Raw genomic sequence first — 15,370 nt, forward strand, 5'->3', positions numbered from 1 at the left:
CAGCCTTACTTCAAGATTCATATGGCGCATGGGTGCAAGGCGCTGTGTCAGCATGGCTCCCCGGTGAAGATCGTTTTTGTTACTGTAATCCTGAGCGTCTGCATTGAGTGCACGTGCTGGTCTCTTCCCCAGGCTGGGTTGCCTGCATTGTGAAGCTGTCAAAGCTCAAAATCCTTATTTACACTGCTGTTGTCTCGCTGCGGAAAAACATTGATGGAAGAGTCGGTAAGGCTTGGCCCTGCGATTCGGAGCCGAAGGGTTGGACATGACGTTATGGGTTCTGGACCACCGGAAGAAAATTGGCGCAGAGGATATCACCACCTCGACTGTATGAGGAAAGGTGCGCCCATAACGGCCTTGGAAGTGATCCACTCGCAACGCGTGCTACTTCCTTTACACCTATCTGCGTCGATGATGACTCAATTCGTGCGCGATTACTTCCTTTTCGATGCAGCAGAGACCCACTCTTTAACTCGCGCCTTAGGGCACAACCAAGAGCTACCCCGCTATTACCCCTCCTACCAGAGTATTTGAACAGCTCTGCCGCCCAACTTTGTCTCTTCTTTTCCCTCTTCTTCAAGCTGCATCCGCTCTCATCTCTATCAATTCCACCCGAAAGCTTGAAAGCAACTTGCTCCGGTACGAAAGCACGGAAATGCAAGAAGCAATGATGCCTCTCGCAATGGAGCTATCTACAGATCAAGGTAACTATAAAGAAGAACGCATGCCGGGTGTTCGGCTGTCTCTTTTGCTGTGGCCGGCAAATTGTCTCTCCCGCCAGCCCTTCAAGATGCCCCGGAAGGGATGCATTGAGAGAGTGCTGCGGGATGAAAAGGGAATGAGCCACCGCAGCAGAGGAGCAGTTGTTCTGAGAAATACCGGTGAACTTGATCTGGATAATACCAGCGAAAGAACATGCTTCTCTGAATTCCCCTCCCCTCACCCGTTGGCGGACACAGTATTAACCAAAGCAGTGCTTACTTGATCTGTCATCCAAAATGTCGACTGACAAGATCACGTTCCTGACCAACTGGTAGGAACAGTCTGACTGACAGGTGCCAGAAAGAAACTTGCTGACAGGGTGGTAGGCACGCCACGCCGTACCACGCCCCGCTTTACCTCGCCCAGGCCAAGGGCTTCTTCAAGGAAGAAGGCATCAAGGTTGCCCTCATCGAGCCCAACGACCCCAGCGTATGTCAATACGATCTATAGTCCAAACAGACAAACATGCTTATGCTCAGGAATTAGGATGTCACCGAGATCATCGGCAGCGGAAAAATCGACATGGGCTTCAAGGCCATGATCCACACGCTCGCGGCCAAGGCACGCGACTTCCCGGTCACGTCGATCGGGTCGCTGCTCGACGAGCCCTTCACGGGCGTCGTGTACCTCAAGAGCAGCGGCATCACGCCCGACTTCCGCACGCTCAAGGGCAAGCGCATCGGCTACGTGGGCGAGTTCGGCAAGATCCAGATCGACGAGCTGACGCGCCACTACGGCATGACGCCCGACGACTACACGGCGGTGCGGTGCGGCATGAACGTCACCAAAGCCATCACTTCGGGCCAGATCGACGCGGGCATCGGCTTGGAGAACGTGCAGATGGTGGAGCTGGAGGAGTGGCTGGCGGCGCAGGGGCGGCCGCGCGACGACGTGCAGATGCTGCGCATCGACGAGCTGGCCGAGCTGGGCTGCTGCTGCTTCTGCTCCATCCTGTACATCGCCAACGACGCCTTCCTCGAGCAGAACCCGGACAAGGTCCGCCGCTTCCTGCGCGCCGTCAAGCGCGCCACCGACTTCGTGCTCGCCGAGCCCGAGCGCGCCTGGGCCGAGTACGTCGACTTCAAGCCCGTCATGGGCCTGACGCCCGTCAACCGCAAGATCTTCGAGCGCAGCTTCGCCTACTTCAGCCGCGACCTGCAGAACGTCGACCGCGACTGGCAGAAGGTCACCCGCTACGGCAAGCGCCTCGGCGTCCTCGACGAGAGCTTCGCCCCCAACTACACCAACGTCTACCTCGAGTGGGCCCTCGACGCCGACTCGGTCGACCCCACGGGTGACCAGAAGCGCATGGCCCAGCTGCAGAGGGACGTCGCTGCCAACGGCGGCTTCCACCGCATCGACAAGGCCATCCCGCCTCAGACCAAGGCCAGCGCCTGAAAAGGGGCCTACACGTTTTGTGGGATGAATCTTGGATAGCTGGTCCCCGTTACGCTCGTTTTAGCAGAAGTTAGCTCTACAATGAAGATCATTGCTTTGCATGATTGCTTGATGTACTCTTGTAATGTGACTCGCCTAGTAATTATCTACCTATGAAGTTTTGTGGCTACGCAGCCATGATTCTAGTGTTCCTCTAGTTGCATGCATTTTATGCAGAGACGAGCGGTTGCTGGATAGTGCGGAAGCGAAAGGTGCTGAACAACGTCACTTCAAAGGAAGGAAAAGGAAAAGGGTCTGGCTCAAATAGACCAAGGACTGCGCTCATCAAATGCATGAACCCAACTGCATGACCCTCACCATAATAAATCTCTTTCCCCCCGCTTCCACAAATCATTTCTTTTTCCCAGCAGCGTTCTTGCTGTCCTTCGGCTTGGCAGCCTCAGCCGGCGGCTTGTAGCCACCGTGTAATAGCGAGGGCATGAACTTGCCCACCTGCTTCTGGTACTCCTTGTACTCGGGATACTTGCCCGCCGTGAGCAGCTCCGTGAGCCAGGTGCTGCCCACGAACAGCAGGAGGTACGACATGGCGCCAGCGAAGGCCCAATTCATGTAGACCTCCGTGTCATAGCTGGCCCATTGGTAGAGGACGACCCAGATGGCTTGCTCGGCCGCGAAGTTCGGGTGCCGCGAATACGCCCACAGGCCGGAGACGCAGAAGCCGCGGTCGAGATCGGCACGCTTCCACCCCTTGGGGGCAACTGCAGTACGGAGGTACTCGTGCTTGGCGGTCTGGTAGTCTGAGGTGGTGATATGTTAGGCTTGGGTCAGGCGGCTGGCTTGACTGGCGTTACTTACTCCACTGTTGCTGGTCTGCGAACCACTCGATCACCACCAGAGCGATGAGGATACGAGAAAAGACGATATCGGCTGTGCCCATGCCCTGCCCTGTGAGGTTCGAACTCAGAAGCAGGATGTAGGTTGGTGCCGTTACGGCGAATAGTAGTACCTGGAGGAGTGTCAGAAACTACCGGATGTTTCGGCAAGAGTAACAAACATACACTTTGGATCGTGGAGATGAAAGTGACATTGAAGAGGAAGAACGCGGCGGCAGGAACTTTCGACTTGATGATCGCCCAGCGGTAGTCTTCTGAGCCGATGCTGTATCCGCCCTTCCGCCAGTAATTGTAGGTCAAACGAATCTACGCTGCTTAGTGGTCTGTATGCTTGATCTCTCAGCCAGGTAACTTACACTCCAAAGCATACTAAAGGCCAAGACATTGTCGACCCTTTGAGAAGGCACGCCGGCCAAGTGTGCCCACAGTGAGAAGTGGGCATTGTAAATTGTTGGCAATAGGCTCCAAAAGCGGTCCACTTGGGAGTAGTTCCTGTTGATTTCTGAAGCGAGAAGGAAAAGAGGTGCGATGGCGAGAGAAAATGCGAAGCCAGAGATGAGAGGATTCGTTGAGACGTAAATTGCCTTCAGCTCCTCAAGGTTCGTGACATGCTCAGCAATATCGTAAGGCAGCGTCTTCAGCTGAGGGATGAAGGGCTCGACAGTTTTGGACCAATCGGCGCAGTCCGCGAGGGACTTGATTGCCGGTAGTACTGTGCTGGAGGTTACCAGAGGCATGGCTGGATGATGGCGCGTGAGGAATGCAGCGGAAGTTAGAAGCTGTTATAGATGCTGGGGAGATGTCGCGACGTCACCACCAGACGAGATTGATGATCGACACAGGGGTTCGACGCTAGCGTAGTGGCCCCCGCGTCAAAGCTCCGTCGTGCCTGCCAAACGCTGCAAAAACCACCAGACGTGCATGCGCACCTCGCCACACCCGCAAAAAGCGACCCCCCGCTCCAACACGCTCGTGGACATGCACCTGGCAGCATGGGGAGAATCTTGTGCGTGGCTGAAAAGCCCTCGATAGCCAAGGCTGTCGCTGAGCACCTTTCAGGACGCCAGATGCAGAGCGTGAGTCTGGTGCCAGGCTCCAACTTTTTCCGGCTAACCCGTCGTCCAGAATCGCGTTCGAGGCACGCAATACATCAGCAACCATGAATTCATGTACAATTTCGGCCATCGTTGGGGCAATTGCAACGTGATATTCACTGCCGTTGCCGGCCATTTGACCTCTCAGGACTTCACCGACCAGTATCGCTACTGGAACTCCTGCCGACCCCACGAGCTGTTCGAAGCACCCATACGGACATTCGTCGCCGATGACAAGAAAGGAATTGCCCAGAACATTCAGACTCTGGCAAGGCGCTGCGATGGTTTGTTCATCTGGACCGACTGCGATCGCGAGGGCGAGCACATTGGCACAGAGATTCGCGAGTGGGCTCTGAAGGGCAACAGGAACATCGAGGTAAAGCGCGCCCGCTTCAGCAACATCGAACGCGCCCATGTTCTCTCTGCTGCCCGGAATCCCATCGACATCGACGAGCTCGCAGCGCAGGCTGTAGCTGCTAGGATCGAGCTTGATCTTCGCATTGGAGCAGCATTCACGCGCATGCAGACGCAAACTTTGGGGACCATGATCGGCCGCGAGGGCGTCATCAGCTATGGATCGTGCCAATTCCCAACGCTGGGTTTCGTCGTGGACCGCTATTTTCGCGTCAAGAACTTCGTGCCGGAGACTTTCTGGAACATCAAAGTCACGCATCTCAAAGATGGCATCAATGTCAATTTCAACTGGGCACGCGTTCATCTCTTCGATCGTATGGTCGTGACCATCATCTTGGAGCGCTGCCTTGCAGCTGGCATGGCGAAAGTGACAAAAATGCAGAAGAAGCCTTCGAGCAAGTGGAGACCTCTTCCCTTGACGACGGTTGAACTTCAAAAGATGGGGAGCCGTTACCTACGCATGGACAGTCAAGCGGTCATGAAGGCTGCCGAAAAGCTTTATCAGAACGGCTGGATAAGCTATCCCCGCACGGAAACCGACCAATTTGATAGGGGCATGGACCTCAAGAAGATCATCGACAAACAGCACCAATCAAGAGACTGGGGACAGTATGCACAAGGCTTGACTGCAGGAGGCTTTCGGCAGCCTAGGAACGGCCGCAACAACGACCAGGCCCATCCCCCGATTCACCCGGTCAATTTTGTGGAGAAGACGGCTCTTCACGACGAGAACGAACGACGAGTTTACGAATTCGTAGTTCGTCGGTTCTTAGCATGCTGTTCCGAAGATGCCAAGGGCGAGGCGACGGACATCGAGATCTTGTACGGAAGCGAGACGTTCCGCACACACGGATTGAAAGTGCTCGAGCGCAACTACCTCGACGTCTATCCCTACGATAGATGGGAAAGCAGCCAGCAGCTCCCGACATATACCGTAGGCGAGGAATTTGAACCGACCGAGGCAAACATGGGCGAGGGCAAAACGAGCCCACCTGGGTACCTGACGGAGCCTGAGCTGATATCACTGATGGACGCGAACGGCATCGGCACGGATGCCACAATGGCCGAACACATTGCCAAAATCAAGGAGCGCGAATATGTCATGACTCGACCCCGAAGCGGTGGACATGGTGGCGCCGGCGGTGAGGATGTGGAAGAAGGAGCGCCGGGTGGCCGGGGCGGAAGAGGGGCGGCCAGAGGGGGCAGGGGAAGGGGTCGTGGTGGACGAGGTGGCAGCAATGCAGCAAACCGCGGAGGAAACAGTGGCGTGCAGGAGTTCATCCCAACGACGCTGGGCGTGGCATTAATCACTGGCTACGATGACGTGGGCTTTGAGACGAGCTTGAGCAAGCCATTTCTGCGCAAACAGGTGCGTCCCTCTCCCTCAGCGTTGAGGTCTGAATTTTGGAATTTCGGGCAGGCGGATTGTGGGATCCGTAGTACTGACGCCAAGCGGGGCACGCACAACAGATGGAGCAGCAGATGCGCGCCATTTGCGCCGGGTCCACGACGAAGCACGATGTCGTTCATCAGAGCCTAGAGCAGTATCGCGAGGTGTATGTGCGTACGACGCAGCAGATCCACCGGCTTAAGGACGTGAGTGGTTTCAAGGCGGCGACACGTGTGCGCACTGGGCGCGCGCAATCGTCGATTTCTGTTTGAGCATTTTAGGCTAACTTTCCGGTGTGCAGGCGGTGCGAAAATACGTGCTCCAGCAGCAGCCGTAATGACGGTGGCGGCTTCACCGGAGGAGCGCGATGAGGGGCACGTGGAGCGCTGGCTGCTTTTTTGCCGCGCAGTGTGGGCATTATCGCGCTTGGCGCTCGGGCGGGCTCGGTGTGCGGGGAACGGGCGCATGGTGTTGGGCGCATTTTCAAGTGCCGTTGGTGCGCTGCGAATCCACTTTCCGAGCTTTGCCGTGGGAACGTGCTTGCGGCGGTGGATCCTCCGTCGCGCTCCGCATCTGCGCGAGAGAGTGGGATGTGGGATGCTGGCCCCCAGCAGGGGAGCGGCTGCGCGTGACGTTGGACTTGCGACAGCGCCGCGGCAGGGCAGCGTCGCCGCCATCGCGGACTGCTGTCCAGCGGGACGCAGTGCAGGGCGGGAAGGGACGCGCAGGGTCTGCGACGGCGCGGTCCCTGGATGCTCCTGCGGTTGAGCAGCGCGACTACTGCTCGCCGGAAGAGGAGGTGCAGCTAATCCAGCCTGCCACCCGTAATCAGCGCCCGCCGTCTTGGTCAGTTATCACTGCCCTCGCCGCCAATCAGAGCGCGCCGTCATGCCAGTGTCCCTTCCTTTGGCGCACTTTTGGCGCAGGCTGGCAGGCCCGCCTGATCCGTGCTACAGCAGAGTAACAACCAAGGAACTGCCCAGGTCGCGACCGTCCAGCACCCTTTCAGACCTTAACAGCACACCACACAAGACACGTCAGGATCCGCCCTCCCGCGACATCGAAGCCAGAAACAGCGACAGTCTGCGACCGACGCCCTCAGCTTTGAACCTGCGGCTCAGCTCCAGTCAGCAAGCAGCCTTGCAGCCCACCAACACGCAACGCGCCTCCGCATCCGGCAGCCGCTGCGCTCCCAAACTCCCTCGCCGTCTTCATCCACCCATCGACATACCGTCGCATACCTCGGCCTAGTAAAAGACGCGTACCTGCAGCTTGACGCCTACGTGGGTACCCCTTGGTCGGGCACAAAGAACCCGCCGCCTCTCCTATTGCCGCTCGCCGCAACTCGCTGACTCATGCTATCGCACATATAGAAGCGACAACCCACCGCACTGCCTTCCAATATGGCATCCACCGCCCCAAGCAAGCCCGTCTCTCACTTCGCGAGGGCTTTCGCCTCCCACTCCGTCGAAATCCCCAAGCCTCACGAACCCGCCACGGCCAACCACCGAGCCGCCATGCTCCCTACGCCGCCGAACTCCATTTCTCCAACCCTCCCTCCGCAGCACAAGCTGCACTCCTCCTCGGCCCCTAATACCAATCCTCACGTTCAGAACGACTCCGATGTCGACCTGCTCGACGCCGAACAGCCCCCGGCCCCTGCGCCGCTCTCCAGCGCCGCGCTGTCGGGCCTCGAGGCCGCCGATACCATTACTCCTGCCATGCTCGCCAAGCACCACCTCCCGGATATTCTGATGAACAACGGGCCTGTGGCCATCCGCCATGTCCTCATGAACCTGGCACAATCTGTCCCGGGATTCTCCCGCATACCACAAGCTAAAGCACGCCGGCTGGTTGTTGCCGCGCTGGAGAGCCGTACTGTCGGGAGCAGTGCGGTCAACGAAGGAGAGATTGTATTCGAGAAGGTCGGTTGGGGCCGCTGGGATGCGCACATTATGGGCCAGCCGCGCCCGGAACGCAATCTCACTGGTAGCGGCATCCCGGTCAACGGCATGCGGCAGTCAGCTCTCTCGCCTCCCGCCAGCGTTCCGGACAGTTACGCCATGTCCGCAGACGGCCTCCACATCCCACGGGCAGGTCACCGTGGACACCACGGCCACTTTGCCCGCCGCGAGGACCTCTATTCCGGTAGCTGGGCTGCCAGTTCCGCTATGAGCGGTCACGACGCCTCCGATTACGACATTGATATGAACATGGCCGAACACGAGGCCGACAAGATGTCTATGGACGGCGATGATGCCGGCTATGACTCTCCGCCCGCACCGGAGAATATGGATGACGACATCGAGCTGGATGAGGAAGACGAGGCCACGGACGAAGAGGACTGGGCCGGTATCGGCGCTCAAGTCTTACGTCAGGGTAGCATGGGCGGATTCGGAGGTGGCTTGGGCGGAGGCGGCGTCATGAGGGATTACAACCAATTGTCGAGGAGCGTCACTGCCAGAGCAAAGATGTCGCCCCAGCCGCGGGCCTTTGCGAACGCGTACATGAAGAGCAGAGGCAGCCCCCGAGGTGTCTCCGCGAGCTACCAAGATCGCGCCCCCCATTTCACTGGCACCGCACCTACCGGCTGGACAAGCATTGCCCAACAGAACCCGCAAGAGAGAGAAGCCATCGAGGCACTGCTGAAGATGGGCTCGATGTAAAACTCGACATGGTGCTGCCAACAACACTGCTGGAGCTCTCTGCCCAGCGATCGAATGTTCTCTACCATCAGTTTGACTGGTCAACCTTACGATTTTTAATTATGACTGCACATCGCAGTCCGGACTCTACACTCACTCCTTGCATTCTGCTGTTCTCAAACGCTATTCGCATCGACCTGTTGTGGTCCACTTCTTCCTTGGCGTTTTACTGGTCATGGGGTCAGCGCAGGCACACCTTATCTTCGGCAAGCCAGCCACCCTTTTTGTTTGGTCACGAGCTTTCACATCGACGGCGATTATCTCAACTCCTTTAATGGTCAAGCGCTGACGTTAGGAGAGCACACTGTCTTTGGTTTCGTGCATTGGAATGCATACCAAGGCATTTTTGGAAGACACCATTCTAGTTGGGAATGGTATGGGTGGATTTTCACACGAGCATCTTGGAGATTTGGTTTTGTTATTCGAAGGGCACATTATACCCGTCATGAAGGAAGGAACGACAACATTGGGTTTTTATCACGTCTTTGTGGCACTGTTCACGCCACCAAAGCAGGACGAGCGTCAGCATTATTTTTTTCAACATCACAAAGCTCGATCCGCTAATCGGTATCGTCATCTTCGAGAAACAGACGGTACGCAGATTTGTCATTGTTTTTTCAACTCAACGAATAGACGGAGGAAACTACGATGGGAATGGTTCTTTTTACTCCAGAAAAGAGAAAACACGGGGAAAATGGTTCAGCCAACTCATGCCGTTAGCATCGATACGGCAGGACAGCGAAATAGTTTAGCTTAGATGGAAACATCGTTCGCTGTGGCTTTTCAACCATTTGAAAAGGACGCTTAGGCCTTAACTGGTTCTGGCGACTGAAGGAGGAACAAGGAACATCATAATGAATAGAATTTCTTTTCTGGGTGGAGATCTGCTGCTGCGGCGCTGGAATAATGCGCCGCTGCTTTCTCCCGCTCCTGGATACTCTCCCCTCAAACCATCCTCTCATTCGTTTGCTACTGCTGTACGTGCGGGTGTATACGTCAATCAATCATCACGTGTCCTTCGTTCCTGATTTAGGTTCCTGTCAATGTGTCAGACATACATACGTTCCTTTGTTTGTTTCACCCGGCTCAACGGGAACGGCGTTTTGTGTTCAGGGTCACAAACAAAGGGAAAAAAAATCGTTGCCAGGGTGGCAGATGACTGACTTGACTGACCGTCGGCTTTGGAATGGGGCAAAGACGTTTGTTGAGGAGGGTGGGTCCTCGGGGTCTGGTCCCTTTTGCCTCTTTTGGGAAATTGTTGTCTCGGGGCCCGGTGACCGCTCCGTCCGTCACCACCACTTCCTGTAAACCCCTCACACTATTTAAAGGGCAGTGTGCGGGGGTGGGTAGATTGTCGAGATCAGCAGTCGGTTATTCCGATGGATGATACAATTATCAGAGAGAATTTAAGTCTTACTGTCTTGGTCTCGCCGTGGAGACGGGGCATATGCGAGGAGTTGCGAGACATGGATAGTGTGACGGGGTGTCTGGCATGATGGAGAGTTATGTGTTCTCTTTGTCTTGCTAGTGTGCTTCATTTTGTAATGATGGTGTGCGGCCTTGTTCGTGGTGCATGGTGAAGGCAACCATTTACCTGTGCTGATGGTGGGCGGGCTGTGGGAGGTAGTGTTTTGGTGTTGGTGGTGTGCTGCGGACAGAGATGTAGATATTGTGATCCCGAGCGCAGGCACCAGTATATTGGCTTCTATGATCTGTGGGTCTAGTGAGCCAGCAGAAAGCATTACTTGAGTGAAATCAGACCTGTAGGAAGTGTGCGCTTTTATGTAGGTGACAGGCACATGATACGCTGGTGTCAACTGTGCGCATGGCCAACACGGAAGTCGAATATATATGATATATAGGGCGTATCATAGTTGAAGACTTGCGTGAATTTGTTTTTCGCTCATGTTATAGCTAATTGAAGCCATCGTTCAGAAGTGAATGTAGATTTATTAATTCCACATCACGTTTATATCCGGATGATGACTTCAGCTAGTCCTTTTTCATTGAAAAAAAAAAAGAAGAAGAACTGAGGCGTACTTGCGCTATGTTCAAGGGCCCTGCTATTCTTCACTAGCCACCGGCCGCAGTACCCCGCTGTGTCTGTTCAAAATCACCTTCACATGTCTGCTCTAAACTTATATTGAGCAGCAGATACTGCATGCTGGTAGCCATGCCACCATCAGTCTACACAACACTTGATCGGATTATAAAGGAGAAGATATTCCAGATCTTGCCCCCTTGCAAAAGGCTTAATAACCAGGGCATCGTTGCTTCAAACAATAACGACAGAGTATTTGACTACTTTTCTTCGGAGAGGAGTTCGGCTTTAGATTTAAAGGTTGATACAGGATACACTTCAGCTGTTCTCACTTTGAACGGAAAGCAGCGGTGTTGAAACATGCACGGCAACTTCATTAAATTTTGATGGATTCGCCCATGCGTAAATGGCGAATAGAAAGGTAATGCACCATCACTATCTGATGTATAAAAGACTGTGCAATTGAAACCACCAAAAACAAAGGGAACAGTGAACTGTCCGGGGGCTTGAGAATTTTAGAAACTGACCTTTTAATTGGCATTGCCAGTAGTGAGCACTAAGAAAAGTAAGTAGAAGCCGCAATTTAACGGAAAAGCCAAGTCCCTACTCCAGATCAGCAGGAAGACGCAAACGCCACCGTGCATGCAGTGAATAGTTACACGTAGTCACCACGCGCAACTGACATGCATTGGCTGGACCGCCATTTTCAAGGCGTCGGCGATGATTGAGGACTTCGTTTTGAGTGCCCAGAGGAGACGATGTACGGGATAACTCGTAAACCTTACAAAAAAACACCAAAAAAACTCGCCTTTCGCCAATGTCTCAATGGTACATTTCCTAGGTATAAAGAGTCTATCCTCTCGCGAGAATTGATTTAGTGCATTAGATGTAGTTGATGCGTACTGGTATCACTGCAGTACGAATGGCGCCAACAACGACCACCAATGATGATGCAGCGCACTTCATCACTCCCATAGCACAATCGAATCACCACTTCAGTATGAGGAACAAAGACGCCACGCACGAACAAAGTGCGTATCGCAGAATGTATTCCAACTTGGGGGGGTTTTTTTTTTCGTCAGGTTATCACACCCCAAGCCCCAAAGCCTTGCACAGTCACACCAAACACAAGAATGAGTATCGCTTTTTATTTGCCAGACTACCCGCCTCAATCCGCCTCTATCCACGCGGCCAGCCAGCCACCGTCTCGCCACCCGCTATCTCCACCACCACTCCCCGCTCCCTCAAACCACTCACCTCTCTTTCTTTTTTCAGCCGCCGCCGCCGCCCTCCTCATCCTTCCACAAACTCAAAACACAAGCCGCCGGGCATGCCGTTGACGCCCCAATGCTTCCCTGCAATCAAGTCGCCACGGCCCTCCTCCCAGTCGGCCTTGACCCCGCAGATGCGCGTATTCCAGACCACTCGTGTGCGCTCCAGCGTCCACGCCAAGCCGAGGGGCGTCATGTCGACCTTCACCTCAGCAGCATCCTCTCCCGGCGTTCCACCAACACCTTCCCCTCCCGGCAGCGGGAGGAGTGATAGGCAGGTGCGGAAGAGGCGCTGCGCGAGGCGGAGACCCTTGGAAGCACCGCCGTCGTCGTCACGCGGTAGGTGGTAAGCCGCAAGGCCGGCAAGGAAAGGGTAGATGGCGGTGGTGGTGGGCGCATTTGGGCGACGTAGAGGGTGATGCTGACGGTTATCACTAGACTCGGCCCAGTCACGGCGGCGGCCGCCGCCGGACAGGTGATTGTTGTCGCTGCGGTGATTACGAGGCCCTCCTCCTGCTGCTCCTTCGTGATGCTGATGGTGCCTGACGAGCGCGGCTGTGGTGCGTTTGATCAACGTGGCGTCAGTGCGCAAGTCTGCTGCTAATGCTGGCGCTGCTCCTGTTATGAGGAGGGATGAGGAGGAATGATGCGCGGTTGTTGCTCCTACTGCTCCTGCCGCGTGGCTGCTCGGTTGGTACCGGGGCCGCGGCCGCGGCCCCAGATGTGGGCTGTGCGGTGCGGAGCATGTTGGCGCTGCTGCTGGTGAGGCTGCTGACGCAGATACCGCGTCGGGTAAGGCTGCTGTCGATGAAGGGTCGAGCGTCAGCATAGGGTTTTTAGCTATTGTCATCATCGAAGGAGCTGTTAGTCAGCCCTGGCTGGACCGCTCACTCACTCTCCCACAGTAGACAAATGACAAATAGGGTAAAAGAAAGGGACTTACGCGTGCCATCGGGATCGGTCGCTTTTTCTACGCTGACCCCCGCTTTCTCCATGGCCTTTTTGAAGGCTTCGAGTGCGAGGTAATATTCGCCCAAGTGCATACGCAGGATGCCTAGGTTGGCCCATAGGGCAGCGCGATTGAGCCCAGGAGTGTTCCGTGAGCGTCGCAGGAGGCGTTGGATATGGATGATGGCCTCGGACCAGTCATAATTCCTGAAGAGGAGGATTGCGTGTTCCCAAATTTCCTTGGCTTCTCTAAGGCTGAGAGTGCTCTGATTGGTTCTCGATGCTGTTAGACTGGGGTCGGAAACTGGTCCTTGGGGTGAAGTTGCTGATTTCTGCAAGTTCATGCACTGTTGTTCTGGTTGCTATTATTTGCTCAGGGTCTGCACGGATATGTCGGTCTTTGTATCTACTGTGATGGTGGTAGTAGCGCTAGCCGACAATAACCACGGCTTTAAATATTGTAAAGATGTACGTTACGTGATGCCGACGGCATTTGATGCCTGAGGTCGGCGACAGCTCCTACACATGATGTTGTGCAGGCAGAAGCGGTTGACACGGGCACGCGTTGTGAATCGCGAGCAGAAACAGACCGCTGATGAGTTTCGGTCACTTGGCGGCGGATTCCTTCCTGATGACTGCCAGAACCTCGTATGGGACGAGCCCACAATCCTCCACAATCTCCACAGAGGTGAATCCGGGAACGATAAACGAGTCTTGAAAATCAGCCCAGTCAGCTCTCGGCCCTAGGAATATGGCGAGCTGAAGGCGTGCTTGACCAAAGGTCTCGAAGTATTTTTTGACAAGCGCGGGCACGCGCGGGTAAACGAAGACCCAAATAGGAATATCCTCTGCTCTAGGGCACAAGCCCCACGTGCCGCCAACGACAAAAGTCGACTCTTCAGGGAGGTATTTGTTGACAGATGAGTTGACTTCTACACCCTCAACGGTGCGAGAGGGGTCTCTGCTACTAAGAATTGCTTCGAACAAGCCGCTCCCGGCGCCGATGGAGAGAACAGGCGCCTTCGACACGGAGAGAATTTCATCGAGTTTCGAAAATAAGGCGGTGGAGAGGCTCAAACAACAGTCCGGGTGATGCGTTGGCACGTCGGACAGTGTTGGCAACATCACGATGGCGCGCCTGAAGCGGAAAGAGACGAGAAGGTCTGCACGGAGCTTGCTTGCTCCAACGGTTAATATGTAATGAGGGCGGCAACGTGGCTGAGGTACGGTGTTGCAGTTGGATGTTCAGGTTAGGCGGTCAGCGCGAAAATAGACCGACCAGGAGCAGCCCTGCACCACGCGGCAGAGGATTCAGAGGTGCGCTGATGTGTTGAGGGCGGGTTAGCCAAGCTCCCCAGACGTACACAGTAGAGAAAAACGGAAGCGTCACGTGCCACGGTGCGATCAGACCATGCAGAATCGGCCGAATGGTCGCGATTAACTTGGCCGCCGGTACCGACGGGCCCGAGAGGAATGCTTCCAGTTTGATTGCCGTTTCGAGGACGATTGCCCTTCACGGACATGCCGTGGTCAGCACTAAAATAGATATGCAGGAACCCTTCATTTGAGATCACAGCTGGAGCACATCAATAGCGCGGTCGACGGCAGCTGAGGGCGTCGTTAAGTCCGCGGGAGACAGCAGCCACGGGTAGATGCCGAACCGAGGCTCAGGGCTCGGGAGGCATGCACAGGGCAGAAGGAGCCAACTGAGATGAGAGTGGATCAGGTGGCCAGCGCTACAGGTGGTGTGGGGTTCAGGAACAGGGAGACGGCGGCTTTGTACACCGACTCAGATCGTAGATTTGGCAGCGTGACAGGCGGATATTGTGCAGGATTCTCGAGGCGCGACGCGAGCATTGGCAGTGGAGAGGCGCGCCGGGCGAGCCGTGAATGGCCGCGGGAGCTCGGCGTGTTGGCGCGGTGCGGAAGGATCGCGGGCCTGGTCGGTGGTGCTGGCCGGCGCCGGGCCCGATGCGCGCGGCTCCCGTGCACGGTGGGCAGGGCGTGTCGGAGGCGAGCTGGGCAGCGGAGGGCGGCGACGTCACCTGCGAGGGTGGCAGCTGGGGCGGGGCGGCCGGGGGCGGACGAGATGGTCTGGCTTGCGGTGTTGAGGGCTGGGCTTGCCTGAGGCGTCGGCGGCGCGGCCAAAAATAGAGCGGAGGCTGTGCAGGGGCGATCGGCGGCACAAGCTTGACGGGCTTGGCGTCTTCTACACGGGCGAACACCACGCTCCACTGTAAGCCCACATGGCCTGGCAAGCAACCCCTCGGCCCGCGCAATGCGAGAACGAGACGTGCGCGATCCCGTTGCGCCAGCCTCAGTGCTCACTGCACTCTCACGTCCGCACCAAGGCGCGTTGCACCACCGCCGCATGTTGGCTCATCCTTCGCCTATTTTCAGCGGCTCGCGGTTGCTACTATCAGCCTTACTGCCGCCATGAGCCCGTAGATATCA

The 15,370-nt window shown here is 55.9% G+C and overlaps 5 protein-coding genes across 5 annotated transcripts; 2 read left to right on the forward strand and 3 right to left on the reverse strand.

Annotated features, from left to right (window-relative positions):
* Positions 1-998: 998 nt before the first annotated feature.
* On the forward strand, positions 999-2,160 carry LTHEOB_12400 (Thiamine biosynthesis protein; the record flags this gene model as incomplete). Its single annotated transcript, XM_035509264.1, has 3 exons — positions 999-1,033; positions 1,089-1,191; positions 1,249-2,160. The coding sequence occupies 3 exons, from the start codon at positions 999-1,001 to the stop codon at positions 2,158-2,160; spliced, it is 1,050 nt and encodes a 349-aa protein (XP_035364669.1).
* A 390-nt stretch (positions 2,161-2,550) lies between these two features.
* On the reverse strand, positions 2,551-3,790 carry LTHEOB_12401 (uncharacterized protein; the record flags this gene model as incomplete). The annotated part of the gene is made up of 4 exons (XM_035509265.1): positions 2,551-2,957; positions 3,016-3,166; positions 3,219-3,359; positions 3,410-3,790. The coding sequence occupies 4 exons, from the start codon at positions 3,788-3,790 to the stop codon at positions 2,551-2,553; spliced, it is 1,080 nt and encodes a 359-aa protein (XP_035364670.1).
* A 3,564-nt stretch (positions 3,791-7,354) lies between these two features.
* LTHEOB_12402 (Sin3 binding protein) lies at positions 7,355-8,617 on the forward strand (the record flags this gene model as incomplete). The annotated part of the gene is made up of 1 exon (XM_035509266.1): positions 7,355-8,617. The coding sequence occupies one exon, from the start codon at positions 7,355-7,357 to the stop codon at positions 8,615-8,617; it is 1,263 nt and encodes a 420-aa protein (XP_035364671.1).
* A 3,373-nt stretch (positions 8,618-11,990) lies between these two features.
* On the reverse strand, positions 11,991-12,714 carry LTHEOB_12403 (uncharacterized protein; the record flags this gene model as incomplete). Its single annotated transcript, XM_035509267.1, has 2 exons — positions 11,991-12,586; positions 12,636-12,714. 2 exons carry the CDS (start codon positions 12,712-12,714, stop codon positions 11,991-11,993), a joined length of 675 nt encoding a protein of 224 aa, XP_035364672.1.
* Positions 12,715-13,522: 808 nt separating this feature from the next.
* Positions 13,523-14,041, reverse strand: LTHEOB_12404 (Mitochondrial presequence protease; the record flags this gene model as incomplete). Its single annotated transcript, XM_035509268.1, has 1 exon — positions 13,523-14,041. The coding sequence occupies one exon, from the start codon at positions 14,039-14,041 to the stop codon at positions 13,523-13,525; it is 519 nt and encodes a 172-aa protein (XP_035364673.1).
* Between the last annotated feature and the right edge of the window lie 1,329 nt (positions 14,042-15,370).

The sequence above is a fragment of the Lasiodiplodia theobromae genome (assembly GCF_012971845.1).
Source record: "Lasiodiplodia theobromae strain AM2As chromosome Unknown scaffold_62, whole genome shotgun sequence".
NCBI lineage: Eukaryota > Fungi > Ascomycota > Dothideomycetes > Botryosphaeriales > Botryosphaeriaceae > Lasiodiplodia > Lasiodiplodia theobromae.